This window comes from Tamandua tetradactyla, chromosome 20 (assembly GCF_023851605.1).
Source record: "Tamandua tetradactyla isolate mTamTet1 chromosome 20, mTamTet1.pri, whole genome shotgun sequence".
NCBI lineage: Eukaryota > Metazoa > Chordata > Mammalia > Pilosa > Myrmecophagidae > Tamandua > Tamandua tetradactyla.
In genome coordinates, this window is record NC_135346.1 from 48545173 (window position 1) to 48562582 (window position 17410).

Genomic DNA, 17410 nt, shown 5'->3' on the forward strand with positions numbered 1-17410 from the left:
GCAGGATGGGGAAAAGTATAAGCACTCCAACTTTCTGGAAACAGAAATTTCTGGATTGTCTTATTTTGGGTAATAAATTGTGGTGTGTATTTTAATATAAATTCTCTTGCTTTGTCTTTTTAGATATTGGCAATTAATTTTTAGACAACAGGCAGGCAAAATGCAAAATGTCTGTTGGCCAACAGTATATGAACTCTGCTCAACACCTCCAGGAATTAGCTTTTCCTGACTAAGATAATGTCTATCATTTATCCAGAGGTGACATTGCTGATAAATTTAACTATCAAGGGCATAGCCAAGAAAGAAGAATTTAGCAGGAAAAGACCACTGGGCAACCAAATTAGATGTCAAAATGTCCAAACACTAAAGTGCTTGTACTCTATTAATACGTAATAAGCCTTTAGGCTCCCATGCAGAACATGATTTTTAAAAAATAAAAACACACATGGACACACTTGTAAAAAATCATCCTGGTTTCCCAAGAACAATGCAAATGAGAGAAGATAGGATCTCATGAGTCAGGAACACTGAAGACATTAAAAAGTTAAAAAAAAAAAAAAAAAAAAAAGAAAGAAAGAAAAAAAGTACAGTGAAATGAGATAGAGGAAAAATGATAAAATCTACCTAAAACACCAAGCCCCCCCGAATCACTTGTGGCTCTTCAGTGTTGGTGCACACAGGCGTGCGTATCCAAAGTATGTATTGAAGGTATTCCTTTATCACTGCATAGTTTAAGTACTGATATTTATCATAAGAACCATGAATTTCAGGGATTATATTATAGTCACTGCCTTCTGTTTTACATGTATCTGTGACTACTTAACTTAAACATGTTCTTAGGGACAAAAGTATTTGGTTCTTATTGTGCTCCTCCGTCCGATGTACTAGATAACATTGGGAGCTTTACTCAATATCTGTTTTAATTTTTACAAAAACTCTATGGAGTAGATACTATTCTTTTCCATTTTCACCAATTAAGAAACTGAGTCTTAATAAACACCAAGTAATTTTTATAACCCCTCGGAGAGAGAGTGGAACCCCATCAAAACTCCAAAGTCTGTGCTGTTAACCAGTTTGTAATATAGATTCCACAAGCTTGAAATCCCATTTTGGAGACAAAGAGAACAGAGTTTTGCAATCTAGAAAATGCACTAATGTGAAGACACTTTAACTGACTATGCCGCAGCAAAAACTTCCATGAAAACACTATTTGTATGCTCCAAGTGAGTCCTGAGGTCCTGATTGGGGACTCCCAAAGGTATTTCTCAACTTGCTGAATATGGAAATGCAGACTCCAGGAAACTGTGCTTTCTCATAAGCAGCAGTGACAGCAGCATGACTGTGCTTTGAAGTTCATAACAGATTTGCCTACTTTTCCATCACCACTTGGCAAAACTGTTATCCATGATTACAGGCAATACATTTGATAAATGTGCAAATAGTATAGACTAGGAGGATCCCTGAGACCTAGAAGGAACCCTTGGTATAGAAAGACAAGACATAGGGTAGAGGTAGGGGATTTGGCTCTGTTGCCTTGGGACAGTACCTTTCACATCTCTGCGCATACATGCCAGCTCTGCAGTGTACATAGGAATCCTATTACCGTATGTTGTCACCAGGTAAATAGCCAAGGAAGAAAAGAAGGGTTCAGAACCACAGATCTGCTTCCCTCGTATTTGCTGACATATTGAGGATGCACTAAGCAACTGTAGCCTAGAGAAAATCATTACCCAGCTTTGGGTTGTAGTTTCCATTTTAATTAAAATGTGTATTTGTCCATTCTGTCCAGGCCCTGACCCTGTGGTCCATGCTATTTTGCATGGCAGATGAAATCAGGAAGAGCCTATCAGGTAGAACTTGGAGGTACCTGAGTGATTTTGTTGTATTTGCTAGGTAGAAGGCTAGTGTTTTCTGATTGATGTCTGGTATCCACTTCCAGTCCCAGGGTTTCAAATGACAACCTGTGGGACTCCCTGGTTTGCAGTTCCTGTGTTAGAGAGGTTCCTTTCCATTAGCTTACCCTATTGCATTCAGTGCTCATCTGCCCTTTGTCTTTTCTACACCGAGTGCCTCAGCCATGATGGGGACAGGATGGGCTCAGGTTGATGATCAGGTGGTTGTGCCAATTAGAGCTCTTGTCAGGAAGGTCTCCTGTCAGTAGGTGACTAGGAAAAAAGATATCCAAAGACAGATTCCAAAGACAGATTCGAAAAGGAGAGAAAACTGATTGGCACTTTTCTGAAGGCTCATTAAAGAAACCAGAGGAAGATGGTTTGCATGTCAAGAACACATTATATTATTATTTTCCAGACCTAGCTGCAAGTTTGTTAGTTGAATGTGACTTTGTACCATTGCAAAGCATCAATAGCATGTATTTGGGCCTCATACTCAAACCTGCTGATGCACCTTTTTTTTTTCACTATTTGTTTTCTCCTCATCCCTTCTATAGCAAAAGGAAAACATAATTAAATAATGATAAAATCCGTTTTGCTTCGAGCTGCTTCATAACAAGATCTTGCACTAGAATAACAGACTTATTGTATCATCTTTACACTTATAGAAAATCAAAACATGAATTTTTTTTCTACTTTTTTTCCCCAATCTATTAAATTAAAGCAGCAAGAAAATTAATTTCCTGTATCGAGTTCTCCTACTCCAGCTGATTGTTTAAGTATACATTAAGCGTTTGCAAAAGAGATTGTGCTGTGCTGACCACATTTGCCTTTTTATGTTTTTAATCGGAGTCAGAGCTGAAAGCCGCATTTCTCGTAATCACAGTCTTGGTTTTCTTTGATGTTTTTAGGTGGCAAAGTGACGAGCATCAACACTCAGGACAGACTTTTCTGAAAGCATCAGTGTGTCCTGCCTGATCCAGGATAATGGACGTGAAGGACCGGCGACACCGCTCTTTGACCAGGGGCCGGTGCGGCAAAGAGTGCCGCTACACGAGCTCCTCCCTGGACAGCGAAGACTGCCGTGTGCCCACGCAGAAGTCCTACAGCTCCAGTGAGACTCTGAAGGCATATGACCACGACAGCAGAATGCACTACGGAAACCGAGTCACAGAACTCGTCCACCGGGAGTCAGATGAGTTTCCAAGACAAGGTAGGTAGAGCTGTCGCCGCTGCCTTGCTCCGATCTGCCTTGCAATCTTGATTTACAGCGATGCTGTTGATGGATGGGGTTGGCCAAAACTAGGAGCAGGGCATGCTGGCAAGTTAATGCTGCATTTGGAGCTCAGGGCAAGAGAACAATCCCGTTTATCAATGCATATCAAAGTCCTCCAAGTCATACAGAAGTGCCTCTTATCCGGGACAGTAAATTCTTGGTGTTTTGGTGGTTGATTTTGGAAATCCTTTAGGGTAGGCTTTGAGAGATGTGACAAACAGCAGACCTTTAGTTTCATAAGGGGTATCCTCGTGGCTGTGATGAGTCACTATTCTGAGGAACCAAAGTCTACCTGAAGTTTGTAAGCTATTCTCCTTGAAATCCACGTATATGTGTCCAAGAGCTCTACTTTCTGCTAATTTACATGACTGGCGTCTCCATCTTTTTAAGCAAATCATATATTGATTACAACATATTTGAATCCTCTTTTTAAAAATGTGGTGTTACTTCTGAGCTTTATATTTTTCTTTTTGTATTTCAAAGTATAGGAAGACAGACACATGAAAGTCATATATCCATTTCCACTGGTATAATCCTCCTCCTATCTTCACAAAACTTCACTTTCTTATAGTATTTTGATTTCTTTTGGAGGGAGAATATTTTCTCCCAAGCCTTACCAGTTAGCATTCTCTTCAGGTCTGATGTCCATGAATTTTGTTATCGCTTGTCCAGACCTTCTGAGAATGCACCAGCAGGCAGACTAAAGCACAGCACTGCTAAGAGGCATTGTGGCTAAGTTCTCTCACTAGCTCCACATGTTCATTTGTGAATCAGCTTCATTGTGTATGCGGTTTACTATAGTGGCACAACAAACTTACAAGTGGATGCACAAAACTTCAGTGAGGGCATGGGAAAGGGTCGCCCTGACAATGCCAAGGATATACTCCTTGTTCTGCTGGGTAGGTGCATTATTTCTTTTTATGATACTGATTCTTTATTTCTTGTTCCATTTCCTTGGTTTCTTGTTCCATTTCCTTGCAATTAGTTAATTTCCAAATGAGATACCTTAGCTCACAATTACATTCCTGGTTTCTTGGCTCACTTATGTTAGAAAACACTCTATTAATCTATTTATCTGTCTTTCTGTCTATCTATCTATCCATCCATCCATCTATTTCTATCTACTCTAGCTATCATCTGTGTTTTCAATTGACATTATGACCAATATTTATAAACCTGCAATTCATGTTCTTATATGGTCCCAGTTTAGCCCAAGTCCGGGTTTTATATTTAACAGGATACTGAAAAATTCCATGGAAAACAGATAAATTTGTGTTTGCACTGCAATTTTTGATCCTTTCAGGATATAAATTTATTTTATCCCCTGTCTTATTTTCTGAGTTATCTCCGTGTAAATGAAACATATACTGTTCCTCTGTGAGAAAATGGGGCTGGAGTGAGGGATATACTGGAAAATTGCTCTGCATCAAATAGCTTTGATCTGGAGTTACTCAACAAGTGTTTTATTTCATTAAGTTCTCACCTGACCCCAAAACACATGTAGTGGGAATTAGAGAAGAAAGAAAAAGAATCATAGCTTAATTAATTAAGGCAGTGTTTAGATTTCCAATATGAAAAATTATATCTGTTCTTTCCTACAACATTGCTGAAAAAGATTCAAATATTTTGAAAGGTGATGTACGTCCAACATGGTTGACAGCCTTTCATTTCCTGTTGTATTTTTTTTTTAATTTTATTTCATTTACGGCATTACTGCACACATTTTTTTTCTTGTGAATCTGTGCTGTAGACTCTTTGTAAGTCTCATTAAGGGTGTATCCTGGCTTCTAGGTCACTGTGCACTGAGCTGTAGATCCCAGATCATTGTTGAATTGCGAATTGGTCTGTCACCTTTCCTTTGTTAATATTTACATGAAACAAAACCAAATGCTTTGGATTTTATTTTCAAATATACCTTTATTCTTCCTGCTTAATCTTGTTCCCCTCCATTGATGGTAATGGAGGTTGCTTGGCCGTATCAAACTCAAAGCTTTGCAATTAACAACTCACACATGCCGCGTGTTGTTATTGAGCCCATATTTGTTTGTGTAATGTGTTTGCATGAATTAAAAACTGTGCAGGCCAAAAGTAGAAATGAAAAGGCATTGGAAAGTATTTGCATATGCAAGTGCAATTCCTTCTGAAGACATCTATGAATTTATGCATGAAAATGTAGTCAGAGCCTGAGTGGATCTACTTTGATGGGTTCTAAAATTGAACTCTGCAGGAAGTAAATAAGCACATATTTAAGAAGAGGAGGAGCTGGAGCTACAATCTGGCAAGCAGCACATTCAACCTGAAACTTAGCCACTACGGAGGGAGTTAAAATAAATTTTGCACTTAGTAATAACAATAATTTTTTTAAATGTCACACATTTCCCATTTTATTTTTTTATTCATGAACTCGAAGAGCAGGATCATCTCAGTCCTTATTAGCCTAAAGGTACATCAGCAAGGATCCCTGCAGGATCATCTCCTATGGTATTCTTAGTTAAAACCCAAGACACTTATCATAAAACAAATATGCTGCTCAGATACAAGCAAGTTTGGCAAACATGGTCGGATGTTGCTCCAGTTGCTCAAATTGAAAAAGAATTGCCAGCCAGTAAAAGTGATGTGGGGTTTGGGTCAGACCTTATCGAGGTCCCCAGCTGCCCCGCTGCAAGAACCAAATGCAAGGACCTGCCATCTCCCAGCTGGAGAAATAGGCCGGGTGTCCTCATGTGAAGTTTATGGAAGCTGCCGTCAAATTTTGTCTGCTTTGCTTACTTTCAACAAGGATTCCTCCTCTGCCTTTTTCTACTGTGAGCTGCTTTTCCTAAGTAGAGACTATGCAAATTACCTGTCTGGCCTCTATTATACCGGATCCTCCCGGTGTGAAGGGAGAAAATTGTTGACCTTAGGTCTGTGGCCGCTGCAATAATTAGTAATTAGTAAATGACTAATCCTGGACCAAATAGCATCCTAGTGGCCCATGAGTTAATGCACCTGACAAAAGTGAGCAGTTGTCTGATCCCAGGTCAGCCCCAGCCCGAACTCAACCCGTGGAAGAGATGCTGTTTTGCATAATGAAGGTGGGCCAAGTTCCCAGGCAGGTTGCATAAGCTTGTTCTTTTACACCCTGGAGTTAGGGTGGAGGGTAGCATGTTACAGAAGACATTCCTCTATGGCTTAAGATCCTAAAGTTAGACTTGAATCCTATTTCTGTATATTTAGGTTCCTATGATGCTGGTCTGCATTCTGTGCTCCACCAGAATCAGCAGACAGTTTTCAGATGTATTAAATAACAACATCAATAATATCAAAAGAATAATGTCTTAACATTTAACGAGTACTTTCTACGTGTCAGGTGCCATTTGAAGCATTTTGCTTATAATAAATCAGGTAATTCTCACAAGAACTTTGTGAGGTAGGTACTTTATTAGTCCCTTTTTTCAGAGATTGGGAAATGGAGGGACACAGAAAGATTAAATAAATCATGCAACGTTGCAAATGTAGGAAGAAAAGGAGGTGGATTTCAAGCCCAGGGAGTCTGATTCAAGAGCTGTGTTTGATTTCCTGCAAAATAGATAGACAAACTAACGAACAAAAAAACAGATCACCAAACATCGACTCAAAGCCTAAGGAGGGTTTAGGAAGTTCAATTTATAAACCTTTTAGAGATCTTTGCCTTTAAATCTTTCTTAATAATACCGGAACCACAATAGCCAACATTCATTGAACATATTATGGGCACTATCAGCAGTCCCTCTGCTCTATGATCCAGTTTCATCCATTCCTCTCCATTTCCATGACCATCCTAGAGTTCTGGAAGTTTCCCTTCCTGCAATGCCTCTCCACCATTGTTAGGGTAAAAAGCGTTTCTTCTGCAGGAGTGTGTGTGGGCTGTCAGCACTGATTCTCTGCCCTCCTCTATAGTTATCACCTTTCTGCACAACCTCCCAACCTGGAACGCCAACTGAGAATGTTGTTGCTATCTAAATGATATTGCTCAGGTAAGCAGAACTGAATGGTTTCTGAGCTAGCCAAGGCCCAGTGGGCCAAAGAGTTCATCCAGGTGTCTTATTCCTCAGAAAACCCTTCTTTCCAGTTAGCAGTGCAAGTCCCTTAAGAGGGGGCCAATATTGAATTCTTTTTCTGTACCTCAGGCTGTCTGTAGGGGTCAAGGTTAAAGAAAGAATTGGGGGAAGATTGGATTTTTGAAAGAACACGTCCATTGGTTTTCAACATCAGTTGTAGCAAAGAGATAATTTGATGCCCTTGAAAAAATATGGCCACACACTTATTTTAGGCTAGGTTTGATTTTAGGCTAGGTTTAGTTTCATAAAACAACGTCCATCCCTGTGATCTTTAAAATAACCTGGAAAATAATTTTACCCTGTACAATATGGTATAGCGTTAATTTGACCCATGTTACTGAGCTGAAAACTCATGAAGTACTTTAAGTTAGAGTCGTACCTCTGTTAACACAACTAATGTGTCTAATTATACTTGAATTTTATTTTTTAAAAACCTGTGTGCATTTCTGGATAAACCGTTGACTTAAAAGGGTTTTTCCCCCACTGTGCCAAAGCAACAGTTACAAAGATTCTATCTTGAAAACCCTAGCACTTTGTCTAAAAAGAACAACTTTTAGGTTTTCCTGAAGTTCAAGAGTGTTTTGGGTCAATATTTGGAAAGTAGAAATATATATTGAGAGGATTGCTCTCAATTTATTCTCCTATCTCTAGGTATGACTTCTTTATACAACTCAACTCAGAAGAGCTTTCCATAACTTAGGGCTGTGGTGATGGTTTGCTGTTGCTATTTTTTAAACTTCGGACAAGAGAATCTGCAGTCTTTCAATATAATATAATGCATTGTGTTCTTGTTGGCTAACATGAATCCTTGTTGCTACTGATGGGAGACTTTAGGGCAAAACCGTTAAGAATGAAGACTCTAGAGTTAAATCGTGTGTGTATTCTCATACTGATGTGTGCCATCACTGGGACCTTTCTCAAATTCTAGAACTTAAACTCTAAGTCTTAATTCCCCAGCTGTAAAAGTTCACACCACGTATAGTTATTGGGATCGTTTATTACTGTTATATATTTATCATGCTATGCACATTGTCTCTCATTTAATAAGTGCTGAATGAATGTTACTGGTTATAGTTGTAACTATAATTATTGCCATTTTACTCACCTTGCCAGCAAAAATGGAAATCACCTGCTCCCCACTGCTCATAATATTCTGTGCAACAGAAATCTTTTTACCCTTGAATTTGTTTTCCATGACTTGCATATATTCTGACATCTTCAAACCCAGAATCTCTTTCCCAGCTTGTTGATAGAGTGTGTTTTTCCTCCCTACGCACCATACCTTTTGCTCTCAAAGATGAATATAATTCACACATTATTTCCCTATCTTTAGGAAGGAATGAGAGATGCCATATAGCAACTGTCAGCTGATGCCAACACACTGTAAGAGACTTGTTAGTCAGACAATTTTACAAGTTAAAAAAGAGAGACAAACAGAGAGAGAGTGGAAAAGATATTCCATGGCAATGTCATTTGATATAATATTATTTTTAAAGATATGCTTTTTATGACATATAAATTTCAGAAATGGGTCTAATTAAGAGAAGACTTAATCCATATAAACCATGGATAAAACTTAATCCTTTCTCATCATTCTACACGTATTAATTTAGAGTCCCTATAATTTAGAGAGTCAATCTTATCTGGATTTTTATTGTCAATATCCACTGCACTTCTAGTATTGTATTTTACATTTTTCTGTACCTTTAACCATCGACCTCAAATTCTCACATTAGCCCAGTTGTTATCTTTCAAGTAATCATTCATTGTCAATTCTGTATCATCTTTGATTCTAGTTTTCTTTGAAATGTCTTCCTTTTCCTGCTCTTTAATGATGGCATTTCTCCAGAGTTTCACCTTTAGTCCTCTACTTTTTCTTCTCTAGGACACTTTCCTTAGGATGCTCTTATCTATATAACTTCAACTGTCACCATTCTACTTCTCAAGTCCCTTTCAGTTACAAGTGATTGTATCTTATTCAAATTAACTTAAGCAAAAATAAAATGTTTTGGTTTATATCACTGGAGAATCCAGCAGTACATCTGACTTCCCATGAAATTCTCGGGTCTTGTTCTTCTTTCTCCATTTATTAGTTTCAATTCTCCTTATTTGGTTTTATTCTTCAGAGAGATCTGTTTGACTATAGCTATTGGTAACACCATTCTTATATTTTCTTCTGTTGGTAACATCACTGGAAAGAGACTTTTCTGGAACCATCAGGAGAATATTTCAAGGAAGGTTCAGATAGGTCTGGCTTAGAACGCATACCACTACCTAGATCTGTCACTCTGACTTAAGTTGTTCATGTCTTGGATTTAGGTCTATTCTGTGCCTGGGGTAAGCTATTGTGAGCCCATCCTCAAACCAGCTGACCTGATATCAGATGGCCTCAACACCAGTGATGCTCAAACCTGAGACCTCACTCCCGTAGTCTTTGCAAGCTTGATTTCTACTTCCCTACCTGTTTTTTTTTTTCTTTTCTTTTCACTTAGGCATTCAAGTATCAAATAATATCAAAATTCTTGCATTCTAGTAAGAATATTTCTAGACTCTCTCCTTTTTCTTGATTCCATATACTTATGCTCTCTAAATCATGCCTTTTACTCTCCTTTAATTTCTATTTCCATTAGTCTCAGTCCAAGACAACCTTCTGACACTTCAACACTGTGCAACCATTGTGTGCTGCCCTTGGTCCTTTTCCTACTTTTTTTTTTTTAGACTATGGATACTCTTGAGCTGCTAACACACTGTTCTAGTTTTATCACTTCCTTCAAATCAATTAAAAAACATTTACCCAGTATATGCTAGGCAACTGTGTTCTGTTATGGGGATACCACAATGAACATGGCAAATATGGTCTCTAAACTCACAAAGCTTGGCAGTAAAGAGGAGTGATATAAATGTACATGTAACTATGGCACATTATGATAAGCATCATGAAAGGGAGAATATTGGAAGGTTTTGGAAAGGCATCTAACCCAGAGCTGTGCATCAAAATGGAATCCCATAAATTGTGACATCTATGTATAAGCTTGAAGGTTGAAGAGGGTAGGTGATCAAAGAGGCAAGAAAGAGTGTTCCAATAAAGTTTATTCCAAGAATCTAAAAGAAGTTAATGGAATGCAAGAGTAGTGAGAGATGAGCTGGAAAGAGAGCAAGAAAATGGATCATGAAGATGTTTTAAGGAGATTATTATGGTGGCTTAAGTTTATGGAATATACTATAGGAAAGCAAGATGGTCAGTGAGGTGAGTTAGAAGGTTATATCTTCATCCAGATAAATGAGGTTGATAGCCTGGAAAGGATAGTGGCTTTCATGATTGAGATGGTTTGAGAGATATTGAGAAAAAGATTGTGACTTTGTAGGGTACTATGAAAGTGGAGACAGATGTGTTGTTCTGAGATTATTGGGCATCGAGTGCTGTCTTCTCCTGCAGAGAGAATGTTGCCTTTCTGATGCTCAGTTTACTTAAAGAGTCCAGAGGTCAATACTTGTAAGTGACCCCTTAAATGAAAGTCCAGAGAATGAGTTCAGTTTCTCCTAGAATGGTGAAATAATCCTGAGTATAAAATATTATACTCTAACAAGGATGTGGATTTTTTTTTCTCAACTTGCTTGATTCCTACTTATGCAATGACTGGCATCAGCTGCAGAACAACTGCTATGGATTCAGAGCAAAAGAAATGTAGAAAAAAGATTATATTGCATCAACTGCTCCTTTATATGACCGCAGTGCTTTTGTTTGTTATCTATTCTTGCCCAAATAATTTAGGAACTCATAATCAAGTATGAGTGGTATGCGTGTATCTGCGTGAGTGTGTATGTGTGAGTTTACAATAAGTGGATGTTTCATTCCTGCCAATTGGATAATTTGATTGGCAAAGCTGAGGATGTTTAAAAGGTAGAATCAATACTTTCTGAGAATGTGTAAGACAAGCAGGGTGAGGGGAAGAAGAGGAGGGAAGAAGATTGCTAAAGGTGCTAGTTAAGACAACTGACTAGAAGTTACTGCTAAAAACTGGGCCTTGAAATACAGATGATCTGGGGGTTGCAGATATATGCATAACTGTGGACCTTTTGAATTTTGGATGCCCTTAGGTCATCAATATGCAGTTGTCTAACTGGAGAGAGGCTTGAACTGAAGATAAAGTTTTAGGCATTGGCAGCTACTGCTTTCATGGGTCTTCAGTGGATTATCCAGGAAAAAAATGTATAGGGAGAGGAGAAAAAGAGCTCGCATAAGAATACCAATTGTAAATGAACAGAAAGAGGAAGAAGATCATGTGAAAAGCTTGGAAAAAACCTTATTTTCTACCCATACTTTATGCAATCAGTCCAAACTTGATTTCACCTTGTGGGTACAGCACTAGTTTTATTTCCCTGTCCACTACTCAGAATTGACCTGCATTCTATCCTCTAGATCAGAGGTCACAAAGTTAATACCCACAGACTATATTTGGCCCCAAATGTGTTTGCCCTATTGATTGCTTTAGAAAATTTTAATTGATTGCTTTTGCCTGATCTATTTACCTTCCAATCTTCCACAGGTCCCCTCGCTGTCTTTTGTCTTATAGCAGCCCTCTTCCTCAGTCGTGTATTTTATAGGTCCAGTTTCCATAGACTAGTGTGATTGTAAAGGCACTGTGGACTTTGTTATGCCCACCCCTTCCCGGTAGAACACCTGTTTGCCTATTTCAAACTTATTCATCCTTTAACCTACAGTCTACCTCTTTGGTGAAAACTTTGGTAGTGCCCTCTGCCCTCCTTTGAATCCCTATAGATCTTGACAAATTGTGATGGTTGTTATTGTTCTCTTTATGAATGACTGACCATACCCGGTTCCCTGGATTCTGTCCTGTGACTAGGGAGAAAAGCTAAGTGCTCTGCAGTTTTGTGATTTGAGTCATGGAGAATAAATTCTACAAGAAGATTTATTCTTATTAGTGCCTTGATTCCTATTCTAATGAGAATAATTTAAAGCGCAGCTCAGAAAAGGACGCCCATTAAAAAATGAAACAAAACATTGTATGTCTGTCCAACATGACAATATCAACCCCCAAATTGCAGAATACCTCCTTGCAAGGGTTTTCTGCAACACACGTTGTAAATTATATGTTGAATTTTATTGTCAATTGTTTGCTTTGTCTCTACACTGGTAAACCAATATATACTATGAGCTTTCCTAGGCTGGTGCCACATATTTCCTTTTGCTTCTCCAGGGATGTATATGTGGTATGCTTAGGAGGCTTTTGGAACATGTATAATCAGTGATTGGATGAAATTCTCACTGGAAGCTTTCGGAAAACTGCACTTTGAGAGATGGAGTGGTGGCCAATGTCTGCCCGCCTCTGCCTTACAGCTTGGGCCCAGGAGGACTGTGCCCCGCCCACTGATGATTCATCACACTGATATTATCAAAGGAGACATTACATTTTCAATGTCATGTTTTAGGTCTATAATTTAATTTTCAGCTCTGGCAATTCCAGAAGATTCCCTAGGGATATGTACAGAGGAGGGGGCTGGTATGTACCCAAAATGAATTCATGTTCATTTCTTGAGCACCTTAATTGGCATGCATATCTCACAAGTCCTCTCTCTCTCTCTCTCTCTCTCTGCTTCAGCCAAACTCCACTGCATCACCACGTTATTACTTAATATTCCTTCTGCACTGACTGCTTTCCTTTGCACTCAAGCTCAAGTCAGATCTACTTTTAGTAATAAATCTCTGCTGGGAACGATCACAACACATACAGAGTGTGCACAAAGATATTAAAAATAAATGCGATGCAGACTTATTTAATAATGTCCAACAACCTTTTATAATATTTGGAATATTTTACCAAAGTTACTATGAGCATTATGTAGAATGCATTTTCCCCAAGATAGGCATAGCTTTTCAAGGATGAAAAACCCAGAGCAAAGGCAGATGAGCTCCATCATGTTCTTGGCTGAGTCTCTTATTTTCCTTCCTTTTCTAGGTCTTTTTCTTTGGCCAGAGCCACAAAATATGAAGCTTCTCTTTGTTCATCCTGATTTATGAATAGTCGGCTTTGGGCAGTCGTTGTCCCAGTGGGATGCATTTTCTTATAAAAATAGTTTGAAGCAGTTCCTTTTAAATTCTCCCCCTTCCATTGCCACCTTGACTGTGTAATAGGTGTTTCTTAGTTTGTCCTTGTACAGTTAAGTTCTGTTCCACATAACAGGGACTTAAAGCATTGAATTTATTTGTAGCACTTTGAACCCAAATGTTGGTTCGTTTATTCTCTAAATAAATTCTGAATTTATTTAGAGAATAATTCTAGTGGATGAAATTTGTTTCTGTTCATCTGTTTGCTATAGCTGGAACGTGGATGGAAGGAATATTATTCTAATGTCCTCAGAGGGGGAAAATATCCAGTCAATTGTAGGCTAAATATATATAACCCCAACAAATCCCTCTCAACATGACAGCAAGTTCAGGTGACACCAACAGCTTTAAAAGACTCCTGTTCACCTGGCAGCCTTGGGTTCAAATTCTTCTTAGTTTGTGGTGACAATTCATATAATGCTCACACCCTGACCTCCATTTGTATGCATTACAAAAGAACTACACAAGGCTGACCCAGTTAACACTCTCTGTTTTACAAATTCAGGGACTGAACAGCAGGGAGGCTATAGCAGAGTGCTGACTTTTCCTAGCTGAACAGTGAGGGGAAGACAAGCATGGCCATGCCCATGCCATTTCTGTCTCTGGACCAGTGATTCTCAACCTTGGTGACTCATTACACTCCCCAGGAATGCTTTGAAAATTCCCCATGCCTGAGTCCTACCCAAGACCAATTAAATCAGAAGGTCTGGAAGTAGGACTCAGGTATCAGAATTTTTTTTTTTTTTTTTTTTTTTGCTTTTATTCTGGTAACATATACAACAAATCAATTCCCATTTACATTTCTTTTATATGTACAATTTGGTGCTGTCAATTATATTCACAATATTTTGCCATCACCTCCCATTACCAAAATGTTTTCATTATGCCAAGCAGAATCTCTTTACCCATTAAACAATATTTCCCAATAGTCCCCATCATTTGTAATCTGTAATATATTTTCTGTCTCTATGCCTTTGATTATTCTAGGTATTACACAAAAGTGAAATCACACAATAGTTGTTCTGTTGTGCCTGGCATATTTCACTCAATATGACATCTGTGGGGCTCGTCCATGTTGTCTCATGAGTCAGAACTTCATTCCTTTTTATGACCACCTAATATTCCATTGTATGTTGTTGGGGATTGAATGATATCCTGGCAAAGATATGTTCAAGTCCTAACCCCTAGTCCTGTAGGTGTGAACACAATTGTAGATAGGATCTTTGACTATTTTATTAGTTCCCATGAGTCAGGATGTGGTTGTGAACCCATTTACACAAGTTCTTGGAAGACATTATCAATTCAGGTGAGGCCAAAGTAAATAAAAGTGAAACTTCATCCAGTATGTCTGAAGCCCTTATAAGCAGAGGAAATTTGGACACAGTCAATAGAAATCAAAGGAGACAGGAAGAGGTAGATCACCATGGAATGGGGGTAGACATTGAACCACCATCAGAATGCTACGTACTTTGGAGAAAACATAACCTGATGATACCTTGATGTTGGAATTCTAGCCTTGGAAATTAGCCTTGAGACAATAAGTATCTATTGTTTGAGCCAATTTATTGTGTGATATTTGTTATAGCAGCCTTGGCAAACTAAGACTTATGTAATACCACATTTTGTTTATCCATTTATGCATTGTTAGACACGAGTTGCTTCCATGTTTTGGCTATTGTGAACAATGCTTCTAAGAACATTGGGGTACGAATACCTGGGGGAATCTCTGCTTTCAACTATGTTGGGTTTATAAGGCAGCAGTACTTTTTAAACTATATTTTTACATAAAACATTTCAAATGGTTTGAGTGTAACAGGCTGCACTACACAGAGGTATCTATTTATTTGGTGATTGAAGGCCTTTCAAGCTTACGCTCATGCTTAGCATGATGACAGAGTCTCGCTTATCATTTGGAGGAATATAAGTGCTGGTTTAAATAGAGCCTCATAATTCTTAGAGGGGTTGAATTAAACACCATTCAACCAGGAGCATCTTATATAGTATTTCCAAACCAGTAGTGAACAACCTCTGGATACCTTATTAGGCAGTGCAGGTCTTTGGTCCCATGGTCTACCTCCTTGTTTCTGAGTCAGAAAAAACAGATATTCTGACTCTTCTAGCTTCTCAATTTACACTATGTTGAATAGAAAAAGTGAGGATTTAATTTGAGCACCTGGCATGGAATATAGCACTTAATCAATTGATTAGGTTAAATGATCAATACTTTCAAAGTCAAAGCGATAATGATGAATTGAACCTAGCATTGAGAAAAAACTAGTAAAATTAAATATATGCTGAAAGGCAAAGCTAGCAAGGAAGGATATGTTAATAGTGGGGGCCTACCTCCATTCAGTGTGGGTATTAATTGAGACTAGGGAAGGTTCCAGTAGGGATTAAACCCCGACACTCAGAGGGCAGAGGGGTCAGGAAGGTAAGCTAAATGAATGAAGCAAGGTGGGCTTTAAACTGTGCTATGGTGGGGACTATTCTGAGTTGGAGTATATATGTCTAGGCAGCTACCTCTCAGTTCTGGCAGGTTGATGCCAATGGAGAATAACAGGCCTACTAGCGTTAGATCTTTCAACTTATTAAGAAAATCAAGACGTTTAGAATTTTTGTAAAATCTCCAGATTTCAGTTTTTAAATTTAACTTCGGTAAAAATTTAAATGTTGTTGTAATGACCACTTGAAGAGCTGTTTGAGTAGGCTTTGCACAACAGCCTCCCTCATGTCCCGTTCTTGACTTTTCTGATGATAACAAGGATACTAGAGTAAATGCAACCCTGCAAGGTCAGGAAGTTAACATCTGTAGGGCTCCCTTGGTCAGTGGGTTCAGTAGAAAATGGAAAAGAAGCTGCTGATAAATGCTTCTCCCCTTCATCCTGTTGCACAGCCTATGCCTCCCCAGAAGGTCCCAGCATGACATGCACTGGGCATCCACAAGAGTGGCCAACTCTAAAACCCACCACGTATAGTCCCTCCTGCTCCCTGGAATCACTTCCCAAAGAAACGACTTGTTCACAAGCCTTGTCTTAGCCTCTGTAAAGTTTCAGGGTAACCTGGGTTGACAGTAGGCAACTAATTTGTTTAAAAAACTCACTCAGGTTGGCCAAAAGAAGCCCATCCGTATGACAGATATGGCCTCTGGAGCTGCCAGTGTGGGATTTCTCAGTTAAGAAATGGTTGATTTAAAAAGATGGCACTGACCTTGAAGTACAGATATGGTTTGGTACTTATTACATAATTTTAAATTTTGGAATAAATAAAAAAAAAGTATTGTTTCACATGAGAAACTCTAAGGGGTTTGTTTGTTTGCTTGCTTGGTGTTAATTTTTTTATATACTTTTAATTCAAAATAGTTTTAGATACATGGAAGTGTTTGCAAGAATATTATAGAGAGTTCTCTGGTTATTGTTTCTTTTTTCTTGCTTTTGGTTCTCGTGAGATATCTAACTGCGTATTTAGCAAACCTCATGTTCCTTTTTTTTTTTTCCTCTTATAAGCCACCCCATCATATCTCAGAAAATGCTGAATAGGAAACTGTAAGCAGATCCTATACCTTCCTTAAGGGAGAAGACAATGCGTTCATCTTTCCATTCCCCTTAGTATCAGCTGTAGTGCCATCCACAAGGTCACTTTAAAAATATTTGTTAAACAGGGTTTCCCATCACACCTAAGGATTGGAGGGGTCATATCCAGCCCCAGAGCTCTCCTACCTATCCCTCTTCACCCTACTCCTAGGGCAATCTTTTGCCAGGTGCTATTTCAAATCTGCCGCAGTAGATTGGAAATGAACATTGCAAGGCATGATGTTTTATTCACGCCTGGCCCTTCCAGACCCCCTACTCTCTTATGCATGATCAAGCAAACTTTGTTGCCAAACAAAGCCGGAGCTGTGCTTTCACTGCCCCGGTACTACGCAAGATTTCTAGGACATGCCTGTGCTCTGCATGCTGTGATGTATTTTTAGCCAAACCCTTAGTGAAACATGCACTTTGGCTCTTTTCTGGATCCTCCAAGCACACATCTTGCTTGT

General features: G+C 38.7%; 1 protein-coding gene across 1 annotated transcript in view; it reads left to right on the forward strand.

Moving 5' to 3' along the window:
* The window catches only part of LOC143664338 (teneurin-2-like), a 392537-nt gene that overhangs the window by 281097 nt on the left and 94030 nt on the right, over window positions 1-17410 (forward strand). Inside the window, exon 3 of the mRNA XM_077137987.1 lies at window positions 2804-3105. Coding sequence (XP_076994102.1) covers window positions 2880-3105 — 226 coding nt within the window. The 5' untranslated portion in view covers window positions 2804-2879. The remainder of the gene's footprint in view (window positions 1-2803; window positions 3106-17410) is intronic.